The following is a 23,429-nucleotide window of genomic DNA, read 5'->3' as shown; positions in this document are numbered from 1 at the left end:
TGTATCCCTCATCCTCCTCCTGCTGCTGCTACTACTGTATTCCTCCTTCTCCTCCTGCTGTATTCCTCCTCCTCCGCCTGATGCTGTTGCTGCTACTACTGTATTCCTCCTCCTGCTACTCTGCTGTATCCCTCATCCTCCTCCTCCACCTGATGCTGCTGCTGCTGCTCATCCTCCTCTTCCTCCTCCTGCTGCTGCTCCTTCTACTCCTCCTGCTGCTGTTACTACTACTGTATTCGTCCTTCCCCTCTTCCTTCTGCTGCTGCTGCTGTTATTCCTTCCCCTCCCCCAGCCCTCATCCTGCTGCTGCTGCTGTTCCTCCGCCTCATCCTCCTCTGCTGCTGCTGCTGTATTCCTCCTCTTCCTCATCCTCCCGTGCTGCTGCTGCTGCTGTCCTCCTCCTCCTCCTCCTGATCCTCCAGCTGTTACTAATACTGCATTCCTCCCTGCTGCTGCTGAATTCCTCCTCCTCCTCCTCCTACTACTACCACATTTCTCCTCCTCCTCCTGTTGCTTTGCTGCAGCTGTTGTATTCCTCCTCCTAGTGCAGCTGCTGCTACTACTACTACTACTACTGCTGCTGCTGCTGCTGCTGCTGCTGCTGCTGCTCCTCCTCCTCCTCCTCCTCCTCCTCCTCCTCCTCCTCCTTCTGCTGCTACTGCTGCTGCTGCCTCCTCCTCCTCCTCCTCCTCCTCCTCCTCCTCCTCCTGCTGCTGCTCCTTCTACTCCCTCCTGCTGCTGTTACTACTACTGTATTCTGTCCTCCCCCTCTTCCCTGCTGCTGCTGAATCTCCTCCTCCTCCTCCTCCTCCTCCTCCTCCTCCTCCTGCTACTACTACCACATTTCTCCTCCTCCTCCTGTTGCTTTGCTGCTGTTGTATTCCTCCTCCTAGTGCAGCTACTACTACTACTACTACTACTACTACTACTACTACTACTGCTGCTGCTGCTGCTGCTGCTGCTGCTCCTCCTCCTCCTCCTCCTCCTCCTCCTCCTCCTCCCTCCTTCTGCTGTTGCTGCCTCCTCCTCCTCCTCCTCCCTCCTCCTCCTCCCTCCTCCTCCTCCTGCTCCTCCCTCCTCCTCCTGCTGCTGCTACTGCTCCTCCTGCTGCTGCTGTTACTACTGTATTCCTCCCCCTCCTCCTCCACTTCCTACTGTTGCTGCTGCTGTGCCTCCTCCTCCTGCTGTATTCCTCCCACTCCTCCTGCTGCTGCTGCTGCTGCTGCTGTATTCCTCCTCCTGCTGCTACTGTATTCCTCCTCCTGCTCCTCTGCTGTATTCCTCATCCTCCTCCTGCTGCTACTACTGTATTCTCCTCCTCCTGCTGTTGCTGCTGTTACTACTGACTGCATTCCTCCTCCTTCTCCTACTGCTGCTGCTGTTGTATTCCTCCCCATCTCCTCCTCCTCCTGCTGCTGCTGCTACTACCACATTTCTCCTCCTCCTGTTGCTTTTGCTGTTGCTGCTGTATTCCTCCTCTCCTCCTCCTACTGCTGCTGCTGCTGTATTCCTCCTACTCCTCTTCCTGCTGCTGCTGCTCCTCCTCCTCCTGCTGCTTTTACTGGTGCTGCTTCTACTACTGTATTCGTTCATCCTCCCTCCTCCTCCTCCACTTCCTCTGCTGCTGCTGCGATTCCTCCTCCCTCCTCCTGCTGCTGTATTCCTCCTGTCCTTGCTGCTGCTGCTGCTGTATTCCTCCTCCTCCTCCTGCTGCTGCTACTACTGTATTCCTCCCTTCCTCCTCCTGCTGCTGCTGTATTCCTCCTCCTCCTCCTCTCCTCCCTCCTGCTGCTGCTGTATTCCTCCTTTTCATCCTCCTCCTCCTGGGTGGGCTGCTGCCTCCTCCTCCCTCCTCCTCCCTCCTCCTCCTCCTGCTGCTGCTGTACCTTCATCCTCCTCCCAAAATATGCTGCTCCTCCCCTGCTGCTGCTGCTGCTGCTGTATTCCTCCTCTTCATCCTCCCTCCTCCTCCTGCTGCTACTGTTGTATCTCCTCCTTGCTGCTGCTGCCCTCCTCTGCCACACTACTGTATTCCTCCTCCTGCTGCTGCACTTTTCCTCCTCCTCCTCACACTGCTTACTCCTGGTGCTACTACTGTATTCCTCCTGCTGCGGCTGCTACTACTGTATTCCACCTCCTCCTCCTCCTCCTCCTCCTGCTGCTGCTTCTGTATTCCTCCTGCTGCTGCTCCTTCTACTTCTCCTGCTATTGTATTCCTCCTCCTCCTGCTGATGCTACTACTGTATTCCACCTCCTCCAGCTGCTGCTGTTGTTTCTGAATTACTCCTGCTGCTGCTGCTGCTCCTCGTCCTCCTCCTACTGCTGCTGCTCCTCCTGCACCTCCTCCTGCTGCTACTGTATTCCTTCTCCTTCTGCTGCTGCTGCTGCTGCTCTGCTGCTCCTGGTGCTGCTGCTGTATTCCTGCTACTGCTGTATTCCTCCACCTCCGCTCTTCGTGCTGCTGCTGCTGCTGCTACTGCTACAACTACTGTATTCATCCTCCTCCAGCTGCTATTGTATTCCTCCTCCTCCTGCTGCTGCTATTGCATTTCTCATCCTCCTCCTGCTGCTGCTGTTACTACTGCATTCCTCCTCCTGCTGCTACTACTGTATTCCTCCTCATCCTCCTCCTGCTGTATTTCTCCTGCTGCTGCTGCTGTATTCCTCCTGCTGCTGCTGCTGTATTCCTGCTGCTGCTACTGCTGCTGTATTCCTCCTGCTGTTGCTCCTCCTCCTGCTGCTACTACTACTGTATTCCACCTCCTCCTCCTCCTTTTGCCCTTATCGGTAACAATGTTAGCCAGTTCGGAGCGCCCACCTCTAGCACTATAGATACTTTTTTTCAAGTTCTCTGATAATCGCATCATCAGCTGTTGAAGTTTATCACTTTGGGTGTGCTGCCGTTCTGTCGTAATAGACTGTCGAATCTTGTTTAAGTCCACCTGACTTGCTGCATTCTGAGTTATAATGTGCTCAGAGAGGGCTGCCGTGAGCTTGACAAGAGTTCTGATGTTTGGTGGCAGCAAGCTCCTCTGGATTAATCAATCCCATTCTTCCCGGTCTCGGTGGTAATGCATGGAGTGACCTTTCTGCTGGGGTTAAATAATGTCTTTTCATTATTGTTGGGATAAAAGCGACCCTGATGACTTCTTCCAGAGGGTATAGGAGGGATCCGATATCAGGGATAGTGTACTTCAAGTAAGTCCAGTGATGCTCGACTCCATGGGTAAATGCCACAAACGCACCATGTGGCTCAGTTTAAGCAATATTCGACAGAGCTTGGGTTTCTTTCCCCCACTCATTTACCTTTCCCGTTACGTGCGCAGTCTTGAAATGGTCGGGAGAGCAAACCTTCTACCAGCCAACCATACCCTAGAACAATGGCATCTACTACTACTACTACTTTTTTTTTTTAATGGCCTCCAGCCTCCCCCAATAGCCACACCTTCGCCACCATTTAATTACTTTAATATTAAATATCCTAATACATAAGAACCTATCCTGTCTGTGTTAAATTAGTTGAGCCGCAGATCTATGCGGCATTCAGTGACAGTGACTACTACTACTGCTGATTCTGCTGCTGCTTTTACTACTACTATTACTACAACTACCAATGCCACTCCTACTCTAATGCTACTACTACTACTGTACGGTTACTATACATTTTGTTAGTTTTATGGGTCCACAACGTACCTACTACACTGTGGACGAAGCGCCATAGTTCAGGATCCCTCGAGTAGCCAACCAGAGCAGCCAAAACGTTGTCTACGTTGCCGCCATCACCATCACTTCCCTGACAAATGAGTAAAAAGTTTTAAATATTTTTTTTCAGAATTTTTTTGCAATTTTCTGAACATTTCTGAAAGGTGCTTAAAGTTCAGTTGATCCCGGGGTGCCTAAAGTTCAGTTGATCCCGGGGTGCCTAAAGTTCAGTTGATGCCGGGGGTCCTAAAGTTCAGTTGACCCTAGTCAGAGACGGTGGGGTGTGGAAGTGTTGAGGGTGGTGGGCGTGGGGTGTGTTGAGAGTGGCAGGGTGAGGTGTGGAGTGGTGGGGGGGGTGGGGAAGTGTTGAGGTGGTGGGGGTGACAGGTGTGTTGAGGTGGTGGGAGAAGGGTGTGTTGAGGGTGGTGGGGGGAAGTGTTGAGGGTGGTGGGGTGGGGAAGTGTTGAGAGGTGGTGGGGGGTGAGGTGTGTTGAGGGTGGTGGGAGAGAGGTGTGTTGAGGTGGCGGGGGTGAGGGTGTGTTGAGGTGGTGGGGGTGAGGGTGTGTTGAGGGTTGGCGGGGGGTGAGGGTGTGTTGAAGGTGGCAGGGGTGAGGGTGTGTTGAAGGTGGCGGGGTGGGGGGTGTGTTGAGGGTGGCGGGGTGAGGGGTGTGTTGAGGTGGCGGGGTGAGGGTGTGTTGAGGTGGTGGGGGTGGGGTGTGTTGAGGGTGGTGGGGGTGAGGTGTGTTGAGGTGGCGGGGGGGTGAGGTGTGTTGAGGGGTGGTGGGAGAGGGTGTGTTGAGGGGTGGCGGGGGTGGTGTGTTGAGGTGGCGGGGGTGGGGAAGTGTTGAGGGTGGTGGGGGTGGGGAAGTGTTGAGGGTGGTGGGGGTGAGGGTGTGTTGAGGTGGTGGGAGAGAGTGTGAGTGGCGGTTGAGGGGTGTGTTGAGGGTGGCGGGGGTGAGGGGTGTTGAGGTGGCGGGGGTGAGGGTGTGTTGAAGGTGGCGGGGTGAGGGTTGTTGAAGGTGGCGGGGTGGGGGTGTGTTGAGGGTGGCGGGGTGAGGGGTAATGTTGAGGTTGGCGGGGATAGGGTGTGTTGAGTTGGCGGGGATGAGGTGTGTTGAGGTGGCGGGGATGAGGGTGTGTTGAGGTGGCGGGGTGAGGGTGTGTTGGGGGTGGCGGGGTGAGGTGTGTTGAGGTGGCGGGGTGAGGGTGTGTTGAAGTTGGTGGGGGTGAGGTGTGTTGACGGTGGGGAGAAAGGGTGTGTTGACGGTGGGGGTGAGGGTGTTGACAGTGGGGGTGAGGTGGTGTTGACGGTGGAGGTGAGGGTGTGTTTGACGTTGGGGGTGAGGATGTGTTGACGGTGGGGGTGAGGTGTGTTGACAGTGGGGGGGGTGAGGGTGTGTTGACGGTGGGGTGAGGGTGTGTTGACGGTGGGGGGGTGAGGTGTGGCTGGTAAGGAGGTGAAGGTGTGTTGACGGTGGGGGTGAGGGTGTGTTGACGGTGGGGGTGAGGGTGTTGACGGTGGGGAGGTGAGGGGTTGACGGGGGGGGTGGGTGTTCGGTGGGGGGTGGGGTGTTGACGGTGGGGAGGTGAGGGTGTGACGGTGGGGGTAGGTGTGTATTGGGGGGTGAGGGTGTGTTGACGGTGGGGTGAGGTGTGTTGACGGTGGGGGGTGAGGGTGTGTTGACGGTGGGGGTGAGGTGTGTTGACGGTGGGGGGGAGGTGAGGGGTGTGTTGACGGTGGGGGGAGGTGAGGTGTGTGTGTTGACGGTGGGGGGGAGGTGAGGGTGTGTTGACGGTGGGGAGGTGAGGGTGTGTTGACGGTGGGGGAGGTGAAGGTGTGTTGACGGTGGGGGTGAGGGTGTGTTGACGGTGGGGGGTGAGGGTGTGTTGACGGTGGGGGAGGTGAGGGTGTTGACGGTGGGGAGGTGAAGGTGTTGACGGTGGGGGTGGGGTGTGTGTTGACGGTGGGGGGTAGGGGTGTTGACGGTGGGGGGGGTGAGGGTGTGTTGACGGTGGGGGTGAGGGTGTGTTGACGGTGGGGGGAGGTGAGGGTGTGTTGTTGACGGTGGGGGTGAGGGTGTGTTGACGGTGGGGGAGGGTGTGTTGACGGTGGGGGGGGTGAGGGGTGTTGTTGGTGGGGGTGAGTGTGTTGGCGGTGGGGGGTGAGGTGTGTTAGTGGGGGAGGTGAGGGTGTGTTGACGGTGGGGAGGTGAGGGTGTGTTGACGGTGTGGGGGTGAGGTGTGTTGACGGTGGGAGGTGAAGGGTGTGTTGACGGTGGGGGGTGGTGTGTTGACGGTGGGGGAGGTGAGGGTGTGTTGACGGTGGGGAGGTGAGGGTGTGTGTTGACGGTGGGGTGGGTATGTTGACGGGTGGGAGGTGAGGGGTGTGTTGACGGTGGGGAGGGTGAGGGTGTGTTGACGGTGGGAGGTGAAGGTGTGTTGACGGTGGGGGGTGAGGTGTGTTGACGGTGGGGGGTGAGGTGTGTTGCACGGCGTGATGAAGTGTCCCCTACCCAGGGCGACACATGACTTATAAGGTTATATATTATATTAAGAAGTCGATGAATAAAATTATTTAGATAATAAGTTCAGATTATTAAACAGCACATGGCCGGAGCAGGACGCCGGCAGTAAAGACCATCCCAACGTCTCCGAGAACTACATCAGCTGACTCAAATGATGCTTTTTTGTTTTCATGTAAAGAAATAATAAACAGGACACCGGAAGCTATTAACATATATATATATATATATATATATATATGTGTATATATATATATATATATATATATATATATATATATATATATATATATATATATATATATACATATATATATATACATACGTATGTATGTATATATATATATATATATATATATATATATAATATATATACATAATAAGACGTAGTACTACATATATATATATATATATATATATATATATATATATATATATATATATATATATATATATATATATATATATATATATATATAGATAGATATATATATAGATATATATATTCCTCACCAGGCCCCAGAGATACCTTCCTCACAAGACAGATATGTTCCTGGCCAGCTGAGTGATCTCCCCCGGACAGGTCCCGCGGGGCAGTGAGTGAAGAGAACACGGGCTGAGTTATTACAAGACGTGTTGCATATGCACCAGCAAGACCATTTCTGCAACACACACACACACACACACACACACACACACTGTGGGGATTACAGTGGACAACACCTCAACGGACTACTCATCGCTACAAGGTACCCTAGACAGGCTACAGGCATGGACTACGGAGAACAAGGTCACCACCAATCACACCAAAACCGTAGTCATGCACATCAATACCGCCACCACTCCAGTGCAAGCTCCAGCAGTTACAGTAGGTGCCCATCCTCTCCAGTTAGTGCAGTCTGCCAAACTCCTGGGTGTACAGTAACTATAGACCACAAACTGGACTGGAAGGCCCATATAAACAACACAACCAAAGCAGCCTCGTACCGGCTCTACATGCTACGACGACTCAGGTCACTTGGGGCACCCACGCCAGAGCTGAGGACTATCTACAAAGCATTTATTCTCCCCAAATTAACGTATGCGTCACCAGCCTGGTCGTCTTCTCTCAACTATACCGAACAACGTCAGCTAGAGAAGGTACGGAAGAGGGCCTACAGAGTCATGCTCGGCGCAGACTACTCGGGCTACAACAACGCTCTCTCCATCCTGGAAATGCCATCTCTCAGTGACCTCCACCACCAAGCACTAGCAGGGTTTGGCAGTGGACTACTGCTCCATCCTCGTCATTGCCACCTACTGCCACCTGCAGTCCCCTGCCCACCTCACGCAGTCCGCCACTACAACAAAATTCAGCCCATAAGAGCCCGCACCGATAGATATAAGAATAGCACCATCCCATCTATTGTTAAAATAATAAACAGCTCCTGATATATGTACTGTACAGCCCTGTAAATGTATTGAACATATATCATTATATCTAAATCATATGTAAGTTTGTATATTTTCAGCCTCCGACTGCAACTCCATTAATAAACCGTTTATTATTATTATTATTATTATTATTATTATTATTATTATTATTATTTTTATTATTATTATTATTATTACACACACCTCTCCAGATTCTCAACCAGTACTCTGTGGTCTAACATATGTACTCTGTGTGTGTGTGTGTGTGTGTGTGTGTGTGTGTGTTTTATTGACTACTAGAGCTGGTTGATAGGGTTTAACACAATCGCTACACGGTAATATAAGAGGCGCTGGTACACTATTTACCTCTGCTCGTAGTGGCTAACAGTAGTGACCTTGGACAGGTGTGTTGTAATGTGGGGGGCGTTTGTTTACCTGAGGGTGTGGCCCAGGGTCGCCGCTGCTGCTGGTATCCCTCCGGCGAGGCTGTGAGGACGTCCGGCTCCTGAAGGCGTCCTTAGAGAGCTCTATTGAGCCGTCCTCCTGGGTACTGGGCGGTATGAGTGGTAGTGGTGGTCTTAGAATCGGGTTAGAGCGTGTGTGACTCATTCTGTGATCTGTGCTGGTCTGCTGTGTGTGATTCGTCGTGAGGTTTGGGCTGGGTTTTACACGGTTTAATCTGTGGTCTGGGCTGGTCTGTGTATGGTTTGTTTTCATGTCTAGACTGGGCTGTGGTTCGCGGCCCAGAGTTGCGTCACCTGTGGAGGAAGAGAAACTCGTCTGAGATAGGTGTGGAAATTTATCTAATGGTATAGAAGCTCTGTAACCCGATGTCCAACAAATATAACCCACGAAGATCGGATAACTTGACATCACCCCCCCCGTCCCCCCACCAACCCCACCAACCATTACCCCCACCCCCCCACCAACCAAGGCTTAAGGTAAAAGTGAGGTCTGCTCTACCACAACACTACAGGTACTTGTATAACGCCTAGCTTGACCATGTAGCGTGTGTGTGTGTGTAATTTCATTCGTATTTTGTTTATGCTGAGAAAGTATAAATTGTGGTTGGGTGGTGGGAGTAGTGGTTGGGTGATGAGGGGTGTGGTTGGGTGGTGAGGGGTGTGGTTGGGTGGTAGGGGGTGTGGTTGGGTGATGTGGTTGGGTGGTGAGGGGTGTGGTTGGGTGGTGAGGGGTGTGGTTGGGTGGTGGGAGTAGTGGTTGGGTGGTGGGAGTAGTGGTTGGGTGATGAGGTGTGGTTGGGTGGTAGGGGGGTGTGGTTGGGTGATGGGAGATGTGGCTGGGTGGTGAGGGGTGGTGGGTGTGGTTGGGTGGTGAGGGTGTGGCTGGGTGGTGAGGGGTGTGGTTGGGTGGTGAGGGGTGGGTTAGGTGTGGTGGGAGAGTGGTTGGGGTGGAGGGGTGTGGCTGGGGGGTGAGGTGGCTGGGTGGCAGGGGTGTGGCTGGGTGGTGAGGGGTGTGGCTGGGTGGGTGGGGTGGGCTGGGTGGTGAGGGGTGTGGTTAGGTGGTGAGGGAGTGGGGGTAGGTGTGGTTGGGTGGTGAGGGGTGTGTGTGGGTGGTGGGGGGTGGTGGGTGGTAGGGGTGTGGTTGGGTGGTGAGGGGTGTGGCTGGGTGTGGGGTGGTGGGTGGTGTGAGGGGTGTGGCTGGGTGGTGAGGTGGGTGGTGAGGGGTGTGGTTGGGTGGTGAGGGGTGTGGTTGGGCAGGAGGGGTGGTTGGGTGGGTGAGGGGTGTGGTTGGGTGGTGAGGGGTGTGGTTGGGTGGGTGAGGGGGTGGTTGGGTGGTGAGGGTGTGTGACTGGGTGGTGAGGGGGTGTGGGGGTGGTTGGGTGGTGAGGGGTGGTTGGGTGGTGAGGGGTGTGGCTGGGTGGTGGGGGTGGCTGGGGTGGTGAGGTGGTTTGGGTGGTGAAGGGTGGTTGGGTGGTTAGGGTGGTTTGCTGGGTGATAGGGAGATGTGGTTGGTGGTGAGGGGTGTGGTTTGGGTGGTGAGGGGGTGGCTGGGTGGTGAGGGGTGTGGTTTGGGTGGTGAGGGTGCGGTGAGGGGTGTGGGTTGGGTGGGTGAGGGGTGTGGCTGGGTGATGAGAGGTGTGGTTGGGTGGTGAGGGGTGTGGTTGGGTGGTGAGGGGTGTGGTTGGGTGGTGAGGGGTGTGGTTGGGTGGCAGGGCTGTGGAGTCGGAGTCGAGGAGTCGGAGGAAATTTCGGCTTGTGGAGTCGGAGTCGGTAAAATTGTCCAGACTCCGACTCCGACTCCGACTGAAGCTATTCTGTTCCTAAGAACAAATATATGAACTCAGGCATATTCATTGCATTGATTCCACTGATCCCACTAATTTTCTTAAATTATTAAAAGAATTTATTTCCATTTTATAAGCATTATTATGAATTTATTGTAGCAGGCACAGTATAGCACTATAATTTTGGACGATAGTCTCTTCTTTACCATTTGAAATTTTGAATTATATCAAATTTTGTTTCGTTGAAAACTGCACAGAGGGTCTCAGCTACAAAACAATTAGGTACAACCTGTTTTTGGTGAGATTAAGGCAAATTTAATTTAATAACTTAATCATGTAAGGTTTATCCATTTTCCTTAATAAGGTATTCATTTCTTTAATGTACATAAATATATAACTTTACTTTAAAAGGAATTGTAGGATCATCATTTAGATCCACATCAGATTATGAGCTTAAACAAAATTCATATGCTGAGATCGAACTTTTAGATATACATGTAAATGGTGTTTTCTAGTTAATATCTTGAATTCTTAATAAATTTATTTTTCTTTTGATTGAAACTTTGAAAGTCAAGCCTATCATCTTTTTGTAGTTCTTAAATATCGTCCAGATCATTAATAAAACTGTAGCAGTATAGCCAAGGTGTTTTACTTTTTACCTATGCAGGTTACAACATACAAATTACAATTAGGATGGTAGAAATAGTTGTTACAAATAGGCCAAGGAGTCGGAAGCATAAACATTTGAGGAGTCGGAGTCGAAGGTTTTGTCTTCGACTCCACAGCCCTGGTACCTATACTGAAATTTTGAACAAAATCCATTTTTTGGCCGAAAATGACAAAAATTGTAAGTCTAAAGCCTTAAAGGATTTTTGGCCAAAAATACGTTTTCTCTCTGAACTAAAATTTAAAGTGCCTAACTATTTAAGTACATTCAGAATAATACACAAGCACCAAGAAATGACCTCGAAAACCCATAAGTGGCGAGTAATTAGCATTGCAAAAGTAATTAAAATATTCAAAAAATCATTTGGACATTTTCTAAAAGCCATTTGAACAAGTTATAATCAAGATCTCAAATTTTGGTTAACAGATCATTAAGCAGCACATTCAGGAGTACCTATACTGAAATTTTGAACAAAATCCATTTTTTGGCCGAAATGACGAAAATTGTAAGTCTAAAGCCTTAAAGGATTTTTGGCCAAAATATTTTTCTCTGAACTAAAATTTAATGTGCCTAACTATTTAAGTACATCCAGAATAATACACAAGCACCAAGAAATGACCTCGAAACCCATAAGTGGCGAGTAATTAGCATTGCAAAGTAATTAAAAATATTCAAAAATCATTTGAACATTTTCTAAAAGCCATTTGAACAAGTTATAATCAAGATATCAAATTTTGGTTAACAGATCCTTAAGCAGCACATTCAGGAGTACCTATACTGAAATTTTGAACAAAATCCATTTTTTGGCCGAAATGACAAAAATTGTAAGTCTAAAGCCTTAAAGGATTTTTGGCCAAAAATACGTTTTTCTCTGAACTAAAATTTAATGTGCCTAACTATTTAAGTACATCCAGAATAATACACAAGCACCAAGAAATGACCTCGAAAACCCATAAGTGGCGAGTAATTAGCATTGCAAAAGTAATTAAAATATTCTAAAAATCATTTGAACATTTTCTAAAAGCCATTTGAACAAGTTATAATCAAGATATCAAATTTTGGTTAACAGATCCTTAAGCAGCACATTCAGGAGTACCTAATAGGTGGTGTGGTTGGGTGATGGGAGATGTGGTTGGGTGGTGAGGGGTGTGGTTGGGTGGTGAGGGGTGTGGTTGGGTGGTGAAGGGTGTGGTTGGGTGGTAGGTGGTGTGGTTGGGTGGTGAGGGGTGTGGTTGGGTGGTGAGGGGTGTGGTTGGGTGGTGAGGTGTGTGGTTGGGTGATGGGAGATGTGGTTGGGTGGTGAGGGTGTGGTTGGGTGGTGAGGGGTGTGGTTGGGTGGTAGGTGGTGTGGTTGGGTGGTGAGGGGTGTGGTTGGGTGATGAGGGTGTGGTTGGGTGGTAGGTGGTGTGGTTGGGTGGTGGGGTGTGGTTGGGTGGTAGGGGTGTGGTTGGGTTGAGGGGTTGGTTGGGTGTGGGGTGTGGTTGGGTGGTGGGGGTGTGGTTGGGTGGTGGGTGTGGTTGGTGGGTGGTTGGGGGGGTGTGGTTGGGTGTGGTGTGGTTGGGTGGTGGGGTGTGGTTGGGTGGTGAGGGTGTGGTTGGGTGGTGGGTGGTGTGGTTGGGTGGTGAGGGGTGTGGTTGGGTGAGGGTGTGGTTGGGTGGTAGGTGTGGTTGGGTGGTAGGTGGTGTGGTTGGGTGGTAGGTGGGTGTGGTTGGGTGATGAGGGTGTGGTTGGGTGTTGAGGGGTGTGGTTGGGTGGTGAGGGGGTGTGGTTGGGTGGTGGTGTGGTTGGGTGGTGAGGGGTGTGGTTGGGTGGTGGGGGTGTGGTTGGGTGGTGAGGGGTGTGGTTGGGTGGTGGGGGTGTGGTTGGGTGGTGGGTGGTGTGGTTGGGTGGTGAGGGGGTGGTTGGTGATGGAGATGTGGTTGGGTGGTGGTGGTTGGGTGGTGAGGGGTGTGGTTGGGTGGTGAAGGGTGTGTGGGTGGTGTGGTTGGGTGGTGAGGTGTGGTTGGGTGGTGAGGTGGTGGGTGTGTGGTTGGGTGATGGGAGTGGTTGGGTGGTGAGGTGTGGTTGGGTGGTGAGGGGTGTGGTTGGGTGGTGGGTGGTGTGGTTGGGTGGTGAGGGGTGTGGTTGGGTGATGAGGGTTGGGTGGTGGTGGTGGTGTGTGGTTGGGTGGTGGGTGGTGTGTGGTTGGGTGGTGGTGTGGTGTGGTTGGGTGATGAGGGGTGTGATTGGGTGTTGTTGGGTGATGAGGGGTGTGGTTGGGTGGTGAGGGGTGTGGTTTGGTGGTGAGGGGGTGTGGTTGGTTGGTGAGGGGTGTGGTTGGGTGGTAGAAGTTGTGGTTGGGTGGTGGGAGTTGTGGTTGGGTGGTGAGGGAAGGGTCAGGAGTGATGACCAGCGTGTAAGGCACAAAGACAGACAGTTACACACAGTCCGAATGCAACTAAACACACACACACACACACACAGTCTACATATACCAGTAAATCAACGAGTAACTCACATCACTCGACCACACGTAGAAAACAAGTGAAAATCTAAAGTTGGTCTGAAAACTGTAAAACGTGTCACGTCCGGCCAGACATCCCCAGAAAACTAGATTTCTGGCAGCTCTCAGAGGCGGTCCCCGCTCACCCTCGCCCGGGAATTGTGGCCCACACATTCACTTCAGCCTTACCACCACCACTACCGCCTCCCAAGGCCACCATCACGTTGTAAAGCTTCGTACTTTCAATTCTTTCCCCGATTGAGGATGTAAGGAAGCATAAAACTAACTCAGTTAAACTAACAGCATAAACTACAGCATGCAAAATAACGACAAAAATACACAGAGACTAACTAGACGTGTTCTATCAAATCTTTATTTAGGGGAACTAAAACGGAAACGGACCTTGAGACTCCGTACCCTGATGTACGTTATTTCAAGCGAGGGAAAAACTTTTTGATCAAATGAAAACTGTCCTCTCAGTATTATTCTAAAATAATTATATAATACATTTTGCCTCCACAAAGTTGAAACACTATCAACACAATCCAGCAAATAAGAAACTTTAGTGTAAAAACAACCAGTATCATTCACACCACCACCACCACCAGCCGATATGTATAATTTTTATTTATTTTTATATTTTTTAGGAAAGACGAAAACCAAATTTTACCTTGAAAATTCCAATCTATCTCGCTAAAAAGTGGAGGATGAGGAAAGTGGATATAAATAATGTATTTTATTCCATGAATTAGGCCTCAAATTCTTCAATTTCACGACTTTTAAAATGTCTTCAAAAAACGCGTGAGAAATTTGGATGCCATTCGCCCGGGGGATTACAGCTCAGATCCCTTTTATAAATTCCTCGGTGCAGCGGAGAGAGAGAGAGAGAGAGAGAGAGAGAGAGAGAGACTAGTGCTGCTACTACTACTACTACCACACCAAGCCTACACAAAAACCCAGGCCTACACAATGCTACCACCACCACTACTACTATTACTACTACTACTAACTTTACCACTACTTCTACAACTACTGCTAACTTTACAACTACTACTAACTTTGCCACTACAACTTCTACTGCTACAACTACTACTAACTACAACTACTGCTGCCAAACATACTGTAGTTGAGTACATATGCTACCACTCCACCACAATATCCTGCACGAGATGGGTGACCACTAACTGCAGTTTAGTACAAACAAACACTTTGATCCGTTCACTGATTGGTTGATTTAGTCCGGCACCCTGTCTATTGGTCAATTTAGGGGAGAAGGGAAGCCGCCTGACCTTTTCCCTCCCTATGGGCCAGAGAGAGAGAGAGAGAGAAAGAGAGAGAGAGAGATGCCAGACACTGTTTGAGGACAAACTTCCACAGCAGTAATTAGCGTCACTAACGAAGTAAAGAACTTGGAAAGTGTTCAGGTCATTCCTGGTTTGTCAAGAGGCTGAGACTCTATTAAGGAAAAAAAATCCCTAAGACCAACAAGTCAGAGTTCTCAACAATCTGGAAACTTTATAAAAAAAAAACTCGATGTTGTATGCAATCACGTACATTCCAAGCATCAAGTTCTCTGTGGTGAAATGAAACCAACATAACGTTCGCTAGTAGTCATGACGGTACACTTACACTTCTTACACAATGATACACTCACACGTTCTCTAACACACTGATACACTCACACGTTCTCTAACACACTGATACACTCGCACGTTCTCTAACACACTGATACACTCACACGTTCTCTAACACACTGATACACTCGCACGTTCTCTAACACACTGATACACTCGCACGTTCTCTAACACACTGATACACTCACACGTTCTCTAACACACTGATACACTCACACGTTCTCTAACACATTGATACACTCGCACGTTCTCTAACACACTGATACACTCACACGTTCTCTAACACACTGATACACTCACACGTTCTCTAACACACTTATACACTCGCACGTTCTCTAATACACTGATACACTCGCACGTTATCAAACATTCCATCAGGGTCGCTAAAACAGTGACCTTCGACGTTCTCTAGAGACCAGTAGCTAGAGTACTCTATGAATATTTAAAGAGTTGGATGCAAGGTCGGTCTCTCCTGCCAGCGTGAGAGAGAGAGAGAGAGAGAGAGAGAGAGAGAGAGAGAGAGAGAGAGAGAGAATTGTGTGGTTGTGTCCTCGTGTACAGTAGCACCTTCCTCCCCATCTGCATATATTCCCACGCACGTCTGGTACCGCCCACGTGTCTAACCATGTATATATTGTCTGCACTTGTCTACATTCTATCTTGCCTACCCATGTCTACCTTCCCTACAACTGTCTACATTCACTTTCTATCTTGTTTACACTTATCTACAACTGTTTACTGTACACTCACTTTCTAGCTTGTCTACGCTTGTCGAAGACTGGCTATACTCATTATCTTGTTTACACTTGTCTACTACTGTCTACACTCATGTTCTATTCTGTTTTCCCTGTCTACACACTCTTGCCTACCGTGTTGGCCACACTACCGTGCATTCCAGCGAGAAGCGAACTCCAGTTAGATCTGGCCTCTGTCCAAACTGTCACCTTTCGACTTTGTTTATTGGTAAAAAGATATTAACCACCCTAACACTATTTTGGTGGGATGAGGTTAGGTTAGGTTTAGGGAGTTTAATCTTTAAGTGAAATATCCTTGGGTGGAGATTATTCAGGTGACATGAAAACGCAAAACAATTTACACACGAATTTGAAGTGAGTAGCGTAGAGTAAATAAAGGTATATTGTATATTAACATCTATCATTACAACGAAAAAAAAATACAAGAAATATATATTCATAGGAAACGGAATAAATTAAACAAAATTACAGCAAATGACTCATAATTCACCCACTTGAACCTTGACCTTCAGCTATGACCTTGACGCTGGACAGACACGTACTAACCCATACCATATTTTATTTTGCATGAGGTTTTATAAAAACAAAAAAATCGATAAAATGCCGAAAGTTTAAGAAGAAGAAAAAAAGAATCTATTTACTCGAAGTTCAGACAAAAAATCTACAGCAAAGTTTTATTTTTTTAGACTATGTTGGACAAGTTAAAAAACGACGAGACTTTCCAACATTCTTCCCCAAGCGTCTCTTGTCAACAGTTCCCTGGATATTGTCTCGTCTGGGGGTTTTTCCCCGCATTTTCCCTTACAGCTGCGATATTGTGGAAAGACCACAAGCTGTTGACAAATCTGGCAGGAAGGCCTGAAAACACAAACACAATAGTCCCGGGGATTAACTCGGTGTTTGTTGGTACAGAAGCCACCTAAGTCGAGTAGGTATTGCTCAGTTGATGGCTGGCCAGCGCCCGCAGTGTAAACAAAGCCTTCGTTTTCAACCACAAACGTATATACTGTAGTTACAAAACGCATATCTATATATCCCTGGGATGACACCATTAACAAGTCATACTTCCACAGCCACTAAGACAGCCACACCTTAAAATATTAATTCAGGCTTAATATACTCATGACATAATTCTCCAAGTAGAAAGTCTATTTGCTGGATGAGATTTAACACCAATCGCCATACATTCTGCGTCTCACCAGAGTATAAAATAACCTACTCCCGCTGTTTTATAATTATGCCCTGGAAGAGTTTTCAGGCCTGGTATTCTCCAAAGATTCGTGTGTTACATTTACCTCGTAATTGGAAATGTGAGAACTTATCCAACTGGTTCACTTGAGACTCACACACGCCAAAACACTGTAGCGTCAAAATTGCAAAGGGACTTTACGGTATAACTACAAAGGTTTTCTCTTAATTGCAACTACGGGGAAGCAATACCGTGTATATCATTCAGAATCCTCCAACAGGTGTGTGATTGTGGAGTAATGCTGAAGGTTACAGGTGTGTGATTGTAGAATAACGTTCAAGGTTTCAGGTGTGTACTTGAGAGGTAATATTGAGGGGGGGCCCAGGTGTGTGTTTGTGGTTTAGTAATGAAGTTTCAAAGAACTTAATTGCGACTAGAGAGAGAGAGAGAGAGAGAGAGAGAGAGAGAGAGAGAGAGAGATAACAAAGGATTAAATGATGGAAAGAAGAAGGAAGGAAGACAAAATGTACTAAAATATCAATTACACAGGTGGGTGGGTCTCCTATGAGCTTTCAGTTGACATTCACTTGTTTATATGCCTTGTACAGTATGTATTTAGCACAACAGTTGAAAAGAAAGATACTTTTTCTAACCGAATACGTATGGAAACATGTGGATATACGTATGCACACAACACATGTATCCAAATCTGCAAGAAAAATATACATATGCATCCATGGAGAATTGTATATATTCACACCTGATGTTTATGTATCTATGTTAATCCCTGTATGTATGTATGTATGTATATATGTATGTATGTATGTATGTATGTCCACTTGATTTTTACGTATGCCTGTATGAGAGTCCCTACCTGCGTACAAACATTTCATTTATAAACAATTCTGGCACAAGCAACCCATTTCCAACCACAATTCCCGTCTAAAACAACCACAATTCCCGTCTAAAACAACCCATTTCCAACCACAATTCCCGTCTAAAACAACCACAATTCCCGTCTAAGAAAACCCACTTCCAACCACAATTATTCCACCACAAACAAGACTACATTTTCTGATAACACTCACCAAGGTAAAAATTGCTACACCTGCGAACCAACAGCTTAAGAACCCCTAACCCCTTGTTGCCAGAGTCGCGTCCCTCCATTCTACTCAGTATTTATATGCAAATTTGCTCCGCCCCTTGTATTAACTTGTAAATATTGCGAGGCTTCATTATAATGCCCTAAATATGACCATGTGGGGGGGAACACCTTTACTGAGAGAGAGAGAGAGAGAGAGAGAGAGAGAGAGAGAGAGAGAGATGATGGAAGAAAGGGAGTGAGGAGAAAAGGGGAAGAGAGTGACAAAGAAGGAAAGATAGAAATTGAGAGACATTGTAACCATATCAACAGACAACAATAACAATAGTTGGTCAAATGAATAACCCATTTGTTGACGTTGAATTAATGATCACCCAACCTGGCCCACCTGTGTTCTGCTTCCACTACGACACCACCACACCCTGTCTAACACCACTACCACACCCTGATCAACACCCCCTCCACACCCTGACCAACACCCCCACCACACCCTGACCAACACCACCACCCTGATCAACACCCCACCACACCTGATTGACCAACACCCCACCACACCCTGACCACCACACCCTGTCTAACACCACTACCACACCTGATCAACACCCCACCACACCCACCCTGACCACACCACTGTCTAACACCACTACCATCAACACCTGAACACCACTACCACACCTGACAACACCCCCACCACCTGACCAACACCACCACCACACCCTGTCTAACACCACTACCACACCCTGATCAACACCTCCACACCTGACCAACACCCCACCACACCATGACCAACACCACCACACCCTGATCAACACCCCACCACACCCTGATCAACACCCCCACCACACCCTGATCAACACCCCACCACACCTGACCAACACCCTGACCAACACCACCACACCCTGTCTATCACCACTACCACACCCTGATCAACACCTGACCAACACCCCCACCACACCCTGACCAACACCACCACACCCCTGTCTAACACCACTACCACACCCTGATCAACACCCCCACCACACCCTGACCAACACCACTACCACACCCTGTCTAACACCACTACCACACCTGATCAACACTGTGACCAACACCACCACACCCTGAACACCACTACCACACCCTGATCAACACCACACCCTGACCAACACCCCCACCACACCTGACTAACACCACCAGCACACCCCCAACACCACCACACCCTGATCAACACCCCACCACACCCCTGACCAACACCACCACCACACCTGACCACCACCACCACCCACCCTGACCAACACCCCCCACCACCGCATCCTGACCAACACCCCCACCACACACCTGACCACACCCCCACCACCGCACCCCTGACCAACACCCCACCACCGCACCCCTACCACACACCACCGCACCTGACCAACACCCCCAACCACCGCACCCTGACCAACACCCCCACCACCGCACCCTGACCAACACCCCCACCACCGCACCCTGACCAACACCCCAACCACCGCACCCTGACCAACACCCCCACCACCGCACCCTCACACCACTACGACACCACCACTTCTTCAAATATACCTTTAGCAGCAGCAGTTCGCTGACCTTCAAAAGCTGTCTCATCTATCACTGACCATTCATTCGACGCCTCAGAAAATACCTCTAGTGATCACAGCTTCTTAACCCCTTGAAGATGATGGTTTAACCCTTTGAATACTATGGTTTAAACCTCTGAGTTTGATGGTTTAGTCCTTTGAAGATGATGGTTTAACCCTTTGAATACGATGGTGTAGCCCTTTGAAAACGATGGTTTAGCCCTTTGAAAACGATGGTTTAAATATTTAAACACTATAATTTAACCCTTTGAAGATGATGGTTTAACCCTTTGAAGATGATCGTTTAACCCTTTGAGGATGATGGTTTAAAAAAAATCTCAGCTCTTGTCAAGGTAATGGAACATGGGCCGGATAATTGAATGATTTGGGGTTAAATTTCTCCCTATTTTTCTGGAACTGGATCAACGTTTAGTACAAGGAAATTATATAAGGAGTAAGACGTTTATTAGACTGGATGGGAGTCTTCTAGATTTGGTTTGATTTGGTTTGGTTTGGTTAGGTTAGATTATATTAGGTTAGGTTAGGTTAGATTATATTAGGTTAGGTTAGGTTTGGAACTAAAGAGAAACATATGAGAGACCAGACTGACTATCTCCAAAAGGATTCATCTCAGTACCATCAGACACGAAATACTGGAACCATAACAACAAATCCCTCAATCATTACAAAAACAAACAAATACTAAAAAAAAAAAATATCCAACCATAAACAAATATTCAAACAAAAACACCGAATAAAATAAAAGAAATAAACAAAAAACAAAAGACAATCGATCATCATTCCAGATCAAGTGAGTAAATATATATTTTTTCGTTTGGCGCCAAAAAATAAAATTAATAAAAATAAGAGAAAAGTAAAAAAAAAAAGTCTTGAGGAGGGAAAAGCGGCTTTAGGAGACTTAAAAAGGATCTGAGAATGTAGAAAGTGTAGCCCAAGTGTAGCAGTAAGTAGAAAAATTACAGAGTTTGATGATAGTTTTAGGCAAGTACCCACCTGCCCCTTGTACTGGGAGAGGGAGAAAGCACCATGGAAGGGAAGGGAAGGGAAGGGAAGGGAAGGGAAGGGAAGGGGGATTAACTACTCGGTTATCTGAGATGAGTTTAACTTTTTTTAACCATTTGAGTACGATGAGTGAGCCCCTTGACAACAATGAGTGAACCCTTTGAGTACGACTAGTGAACCCTCTGAATACGATGAGTGAACCCTCTGAGTACGATGAGTGAACCCTTTGAATACGATGAATGAACCCTTTGAGTACGATGAGTGAACCCTTTGAATACGATGAGTGAACCCTTTGAATACGATGAGTGAACCCTCTGAGTACGATGGCGTCGTATCGTGCTCTGGTAATCGTATTCAAAGGTTAAGCCATTTTACTGAGGGGTGGGGTGGTTAAGTCGTCGTACTCAAGGGATTAAGTTATATAGTGATGGAATTGAGGTAACACACTGCGTGCTCAAAGGTCAGAATCGTACCCAAAGAGTTAAGTTGAATCGTCTCTCTCTCTCTCTCCTCCATCAAACTGCCAGCCTTTCTATCTCTTTCCCTCCCACTATCTTTCTTCCTATTCCCTATCTTACCTCGCCTGCCGCCCACTTTTCCTGCTTCTAATAGGTCGTGGCGTCTCTCACTAGTTTTTGTGGTAATAATCTAGCGAGGAGTGTGGGGGTGTGTGTGTGTGTGTGTGTGTGATGGTGGAGTACAAGACGTTTAATTTCCGTCTCGTGGATATTCTCACCCTTATCTCTCTCTCTCTCTCTCTCTCTTTCTCTCTCTCTCTCTCTCTCTCTCTCTCTCTCTCTCTCTCTCTCTCTCTCTCTCTCTCTCTCTCTCTCTCTCTCTCTCTCTTTCCATCATCTTACTCTGTCTGTTTGTCTGTCTCTCTCATCACATCTTCCGTTCTCTTTCTCTCTCTCTCTCCTCTTCATATTTCTCTCCTTTTTCTCCCTCTCTTAGTTTATAACCAATAGTAATTACTTAAGCGACGGGAAAGGGGTGTGTGTACAATTGAAATGGCAGCTGACCGAAAGCATTGAGTTAAGGTGTGTTTACAGAGTTCCTTGATGTTTATGTTTACAGAGTTCCTTGATGTTTATGTTTACAGAGTTCCTTGATGTTTGTGTTTATGGAATCCTTCACCCGGCACCCCTCAACTGGCACCCTTCACCTGGCACCCTTCACCTGGCACTCCTCACCTGTCACCTCTCCTGGCACCCCTCACCTGTCACCTCACCAGGCATCCCTCACCTGTCACCTGGGACCCCTCACCAGGACTTCCTCGCTCAACGGGATAATTAATGGAACGTTTCATGATTTGGTGGTAATTTGTACCCTAATTAACACCGCAGGAGACAACCCGCCAGGTGTAAATAGTGGGGAGAGAGAGAGAGAGAGAGAGAGAGAGAGAGAGAGAGAGAGAGAGAGAGAGAGAGAGAGAGAGAGAGAGTCTGTTTGTGTATGTTGATGATCACACGTCGACTCCTCTGTTGGGCCACCTCACCCCCACCTCCACCTCATTGCCTCCTCCTCAAAGCCATCTCCTTCTCTCCCCTATTGCCTCGCCCCTCCACCTCCCCCCCTCACCTCTCTCCACTACCTCCCTCGGGGGCTTTGTTCCAGAAATTCGGGAAGACCATTTACGATTTACTGAATTGTATCGAAAACCAACCACGATTAACCATCATCTACCACGTCTCACCTCTTCTACCACCGCCGCCCACAAACTACCACGACTACAACCATTCACCAGAGACTAATGACGACTACTCCCGACCACAGACCTCTCCCCCACGACCAGCCCCACCCACGATCCGCCCCGAGGAGATAAGACGACCTTCATATGAGCCCCCAAAAAACTGTGTGGGACGCGAAGGCATTATAATCTTCAAAAGATATTCCGCCGGCCTTAATTGTCGCTTTGACGGCCAGAATTTCCTTGATTAGGGGAGGGGGGACGGGAGGGGAGGGAGAGGGTGGGAAGGAGGGGAGGAGAAAGGGAAGGATAGGGGGAGGGTAGGAAGGAAGGAAAGGGAAAGATGGGAGGGAAGGAGGGAAGGATAGGAGGGAGGGAGGGAGGGAGGGGAAGATGTTGACGTTGACAGAGGGGAGGAAAGGAAGGGAAGGATGGGATGGAGGAAGGAAGACGTTTTCATGAGGGGAGGGATGAAGGGAGGGTGAGGAAGGTAAGATAAGATGAAAAAGGAGAGGTTGAGGTAAGGGGAAGGTAGGTGGGAGAGAAGGGTGGGGGAGGGAGGGATGATTGGTGAGGTAAGTGGGTGATGGATAAGGGAAGAGAAAAGAAGATGAAGGAAAGGGGAAGAAGAAGAGGAGGAGGAGAAAGAGGAGGAGGAGGGGAAAGAAGAGGAGGAGAAAGAGGAGGAGGAGGGGAAAGAAGAGGAGGAGAAAGAAGATGAGGAGGAAGAAGAGGAGGAGGAAGACGAGGAGGAGGAAAACGAGGAGGAAGACGAGGAGGAAGAAGAGGAGGAGGAAGACGAGGAGGAAGAAGAGGAGGAGGAAGACGATGAGGAAGACGAGGAAGAAGAGGAATACGCGAAGGAGGAAGAAGACAAGGAGGAGGAGGAGGAGGAAGGAGGAGGAGGAGGAAGAAGAAAAGAAGAGGAGAAAGAAGGAGTAGGGGAAGAGGGGAAGGAGGAGAGGCGGAGGAGGAGAGAGCTAACAGGTAAAAACACGGGAGGTGGGAGACAGGAAAAGGAGAGATATCAAAAGCTCAGACACACACACATGAACACGCACTTATAAAAACGCTCACAGCTTCGCCTCCCCAAGTCAACCGGTTCGACTTCACACACACACACACACACACACACACACACACACACACACACACACACACACACACCTGCCTGGCGACTGGTCTGGGATGATAATCTTCCGCGTCAAGTCGCAAATGCGGACATTAAGGCAATCCCCCAGCAGGACCCAGAAAGCGAATTTTACCTCACGATGTAGTAACACACACACACACACACACACACACACACACACACACACACACACACACACACGCAGAAAATAATCCTCACACCCCAAGAATCTGGAAGGGTCATCAAGAAACGTGTCAAAGGTTCCCACAGACCGTGTCAAAAAAGGATCTCGTGTAGGG

General features: G+C 48.6%; 1 protein-coding gene across 3 annotated transcripts in view; it reads right to left on the bottom strand.

Moving 5' to 3' along the window:
* Positions 1–23,429, bottom strand: part of LOC121876720 — a 241,408-nt gene that overhangs the window by 16,795 nt on the left and 201,184 nt on the right. For all 3 annotated transcript variants that reach the window (XM_042382078.1, XM_042382079.1, XM_042382076.1), the window contains 2 exons: positions 8,073–8,395; positions 3,694–3,793 (listed from right to left, as the gene is read on the bottom strand). In XM_042382078.1, the coding sequence (XP_042238012.1) occupies positions 3,694–3,793; positions 8,073–8,395 (423 nt within the window). The remainder of the gene's footprint in view (positions 1–3,693; positions 3,794–8,072; positions 8,396–23,429) is intronic.

Source organism: Homarus americanus, unplaced genomic scaffold, assembly GCF_018991925.1.
Source record: "Homarus americanus isolate GMGI-L3 unplaced genomic scaffold, GMGI_Hamer_2.0 scaffold53604, whole genome shotgun sequence".
NCBI classification, from domain to species: Eukaryota; Metazoa; Arthropoda; class Malacostraca; order Decapoda; family Nephropidae; genus Homarus; species Homarus americanus.
This window is presented reverse-complemented; position numbering and strand designations above follow the sequence as displayed.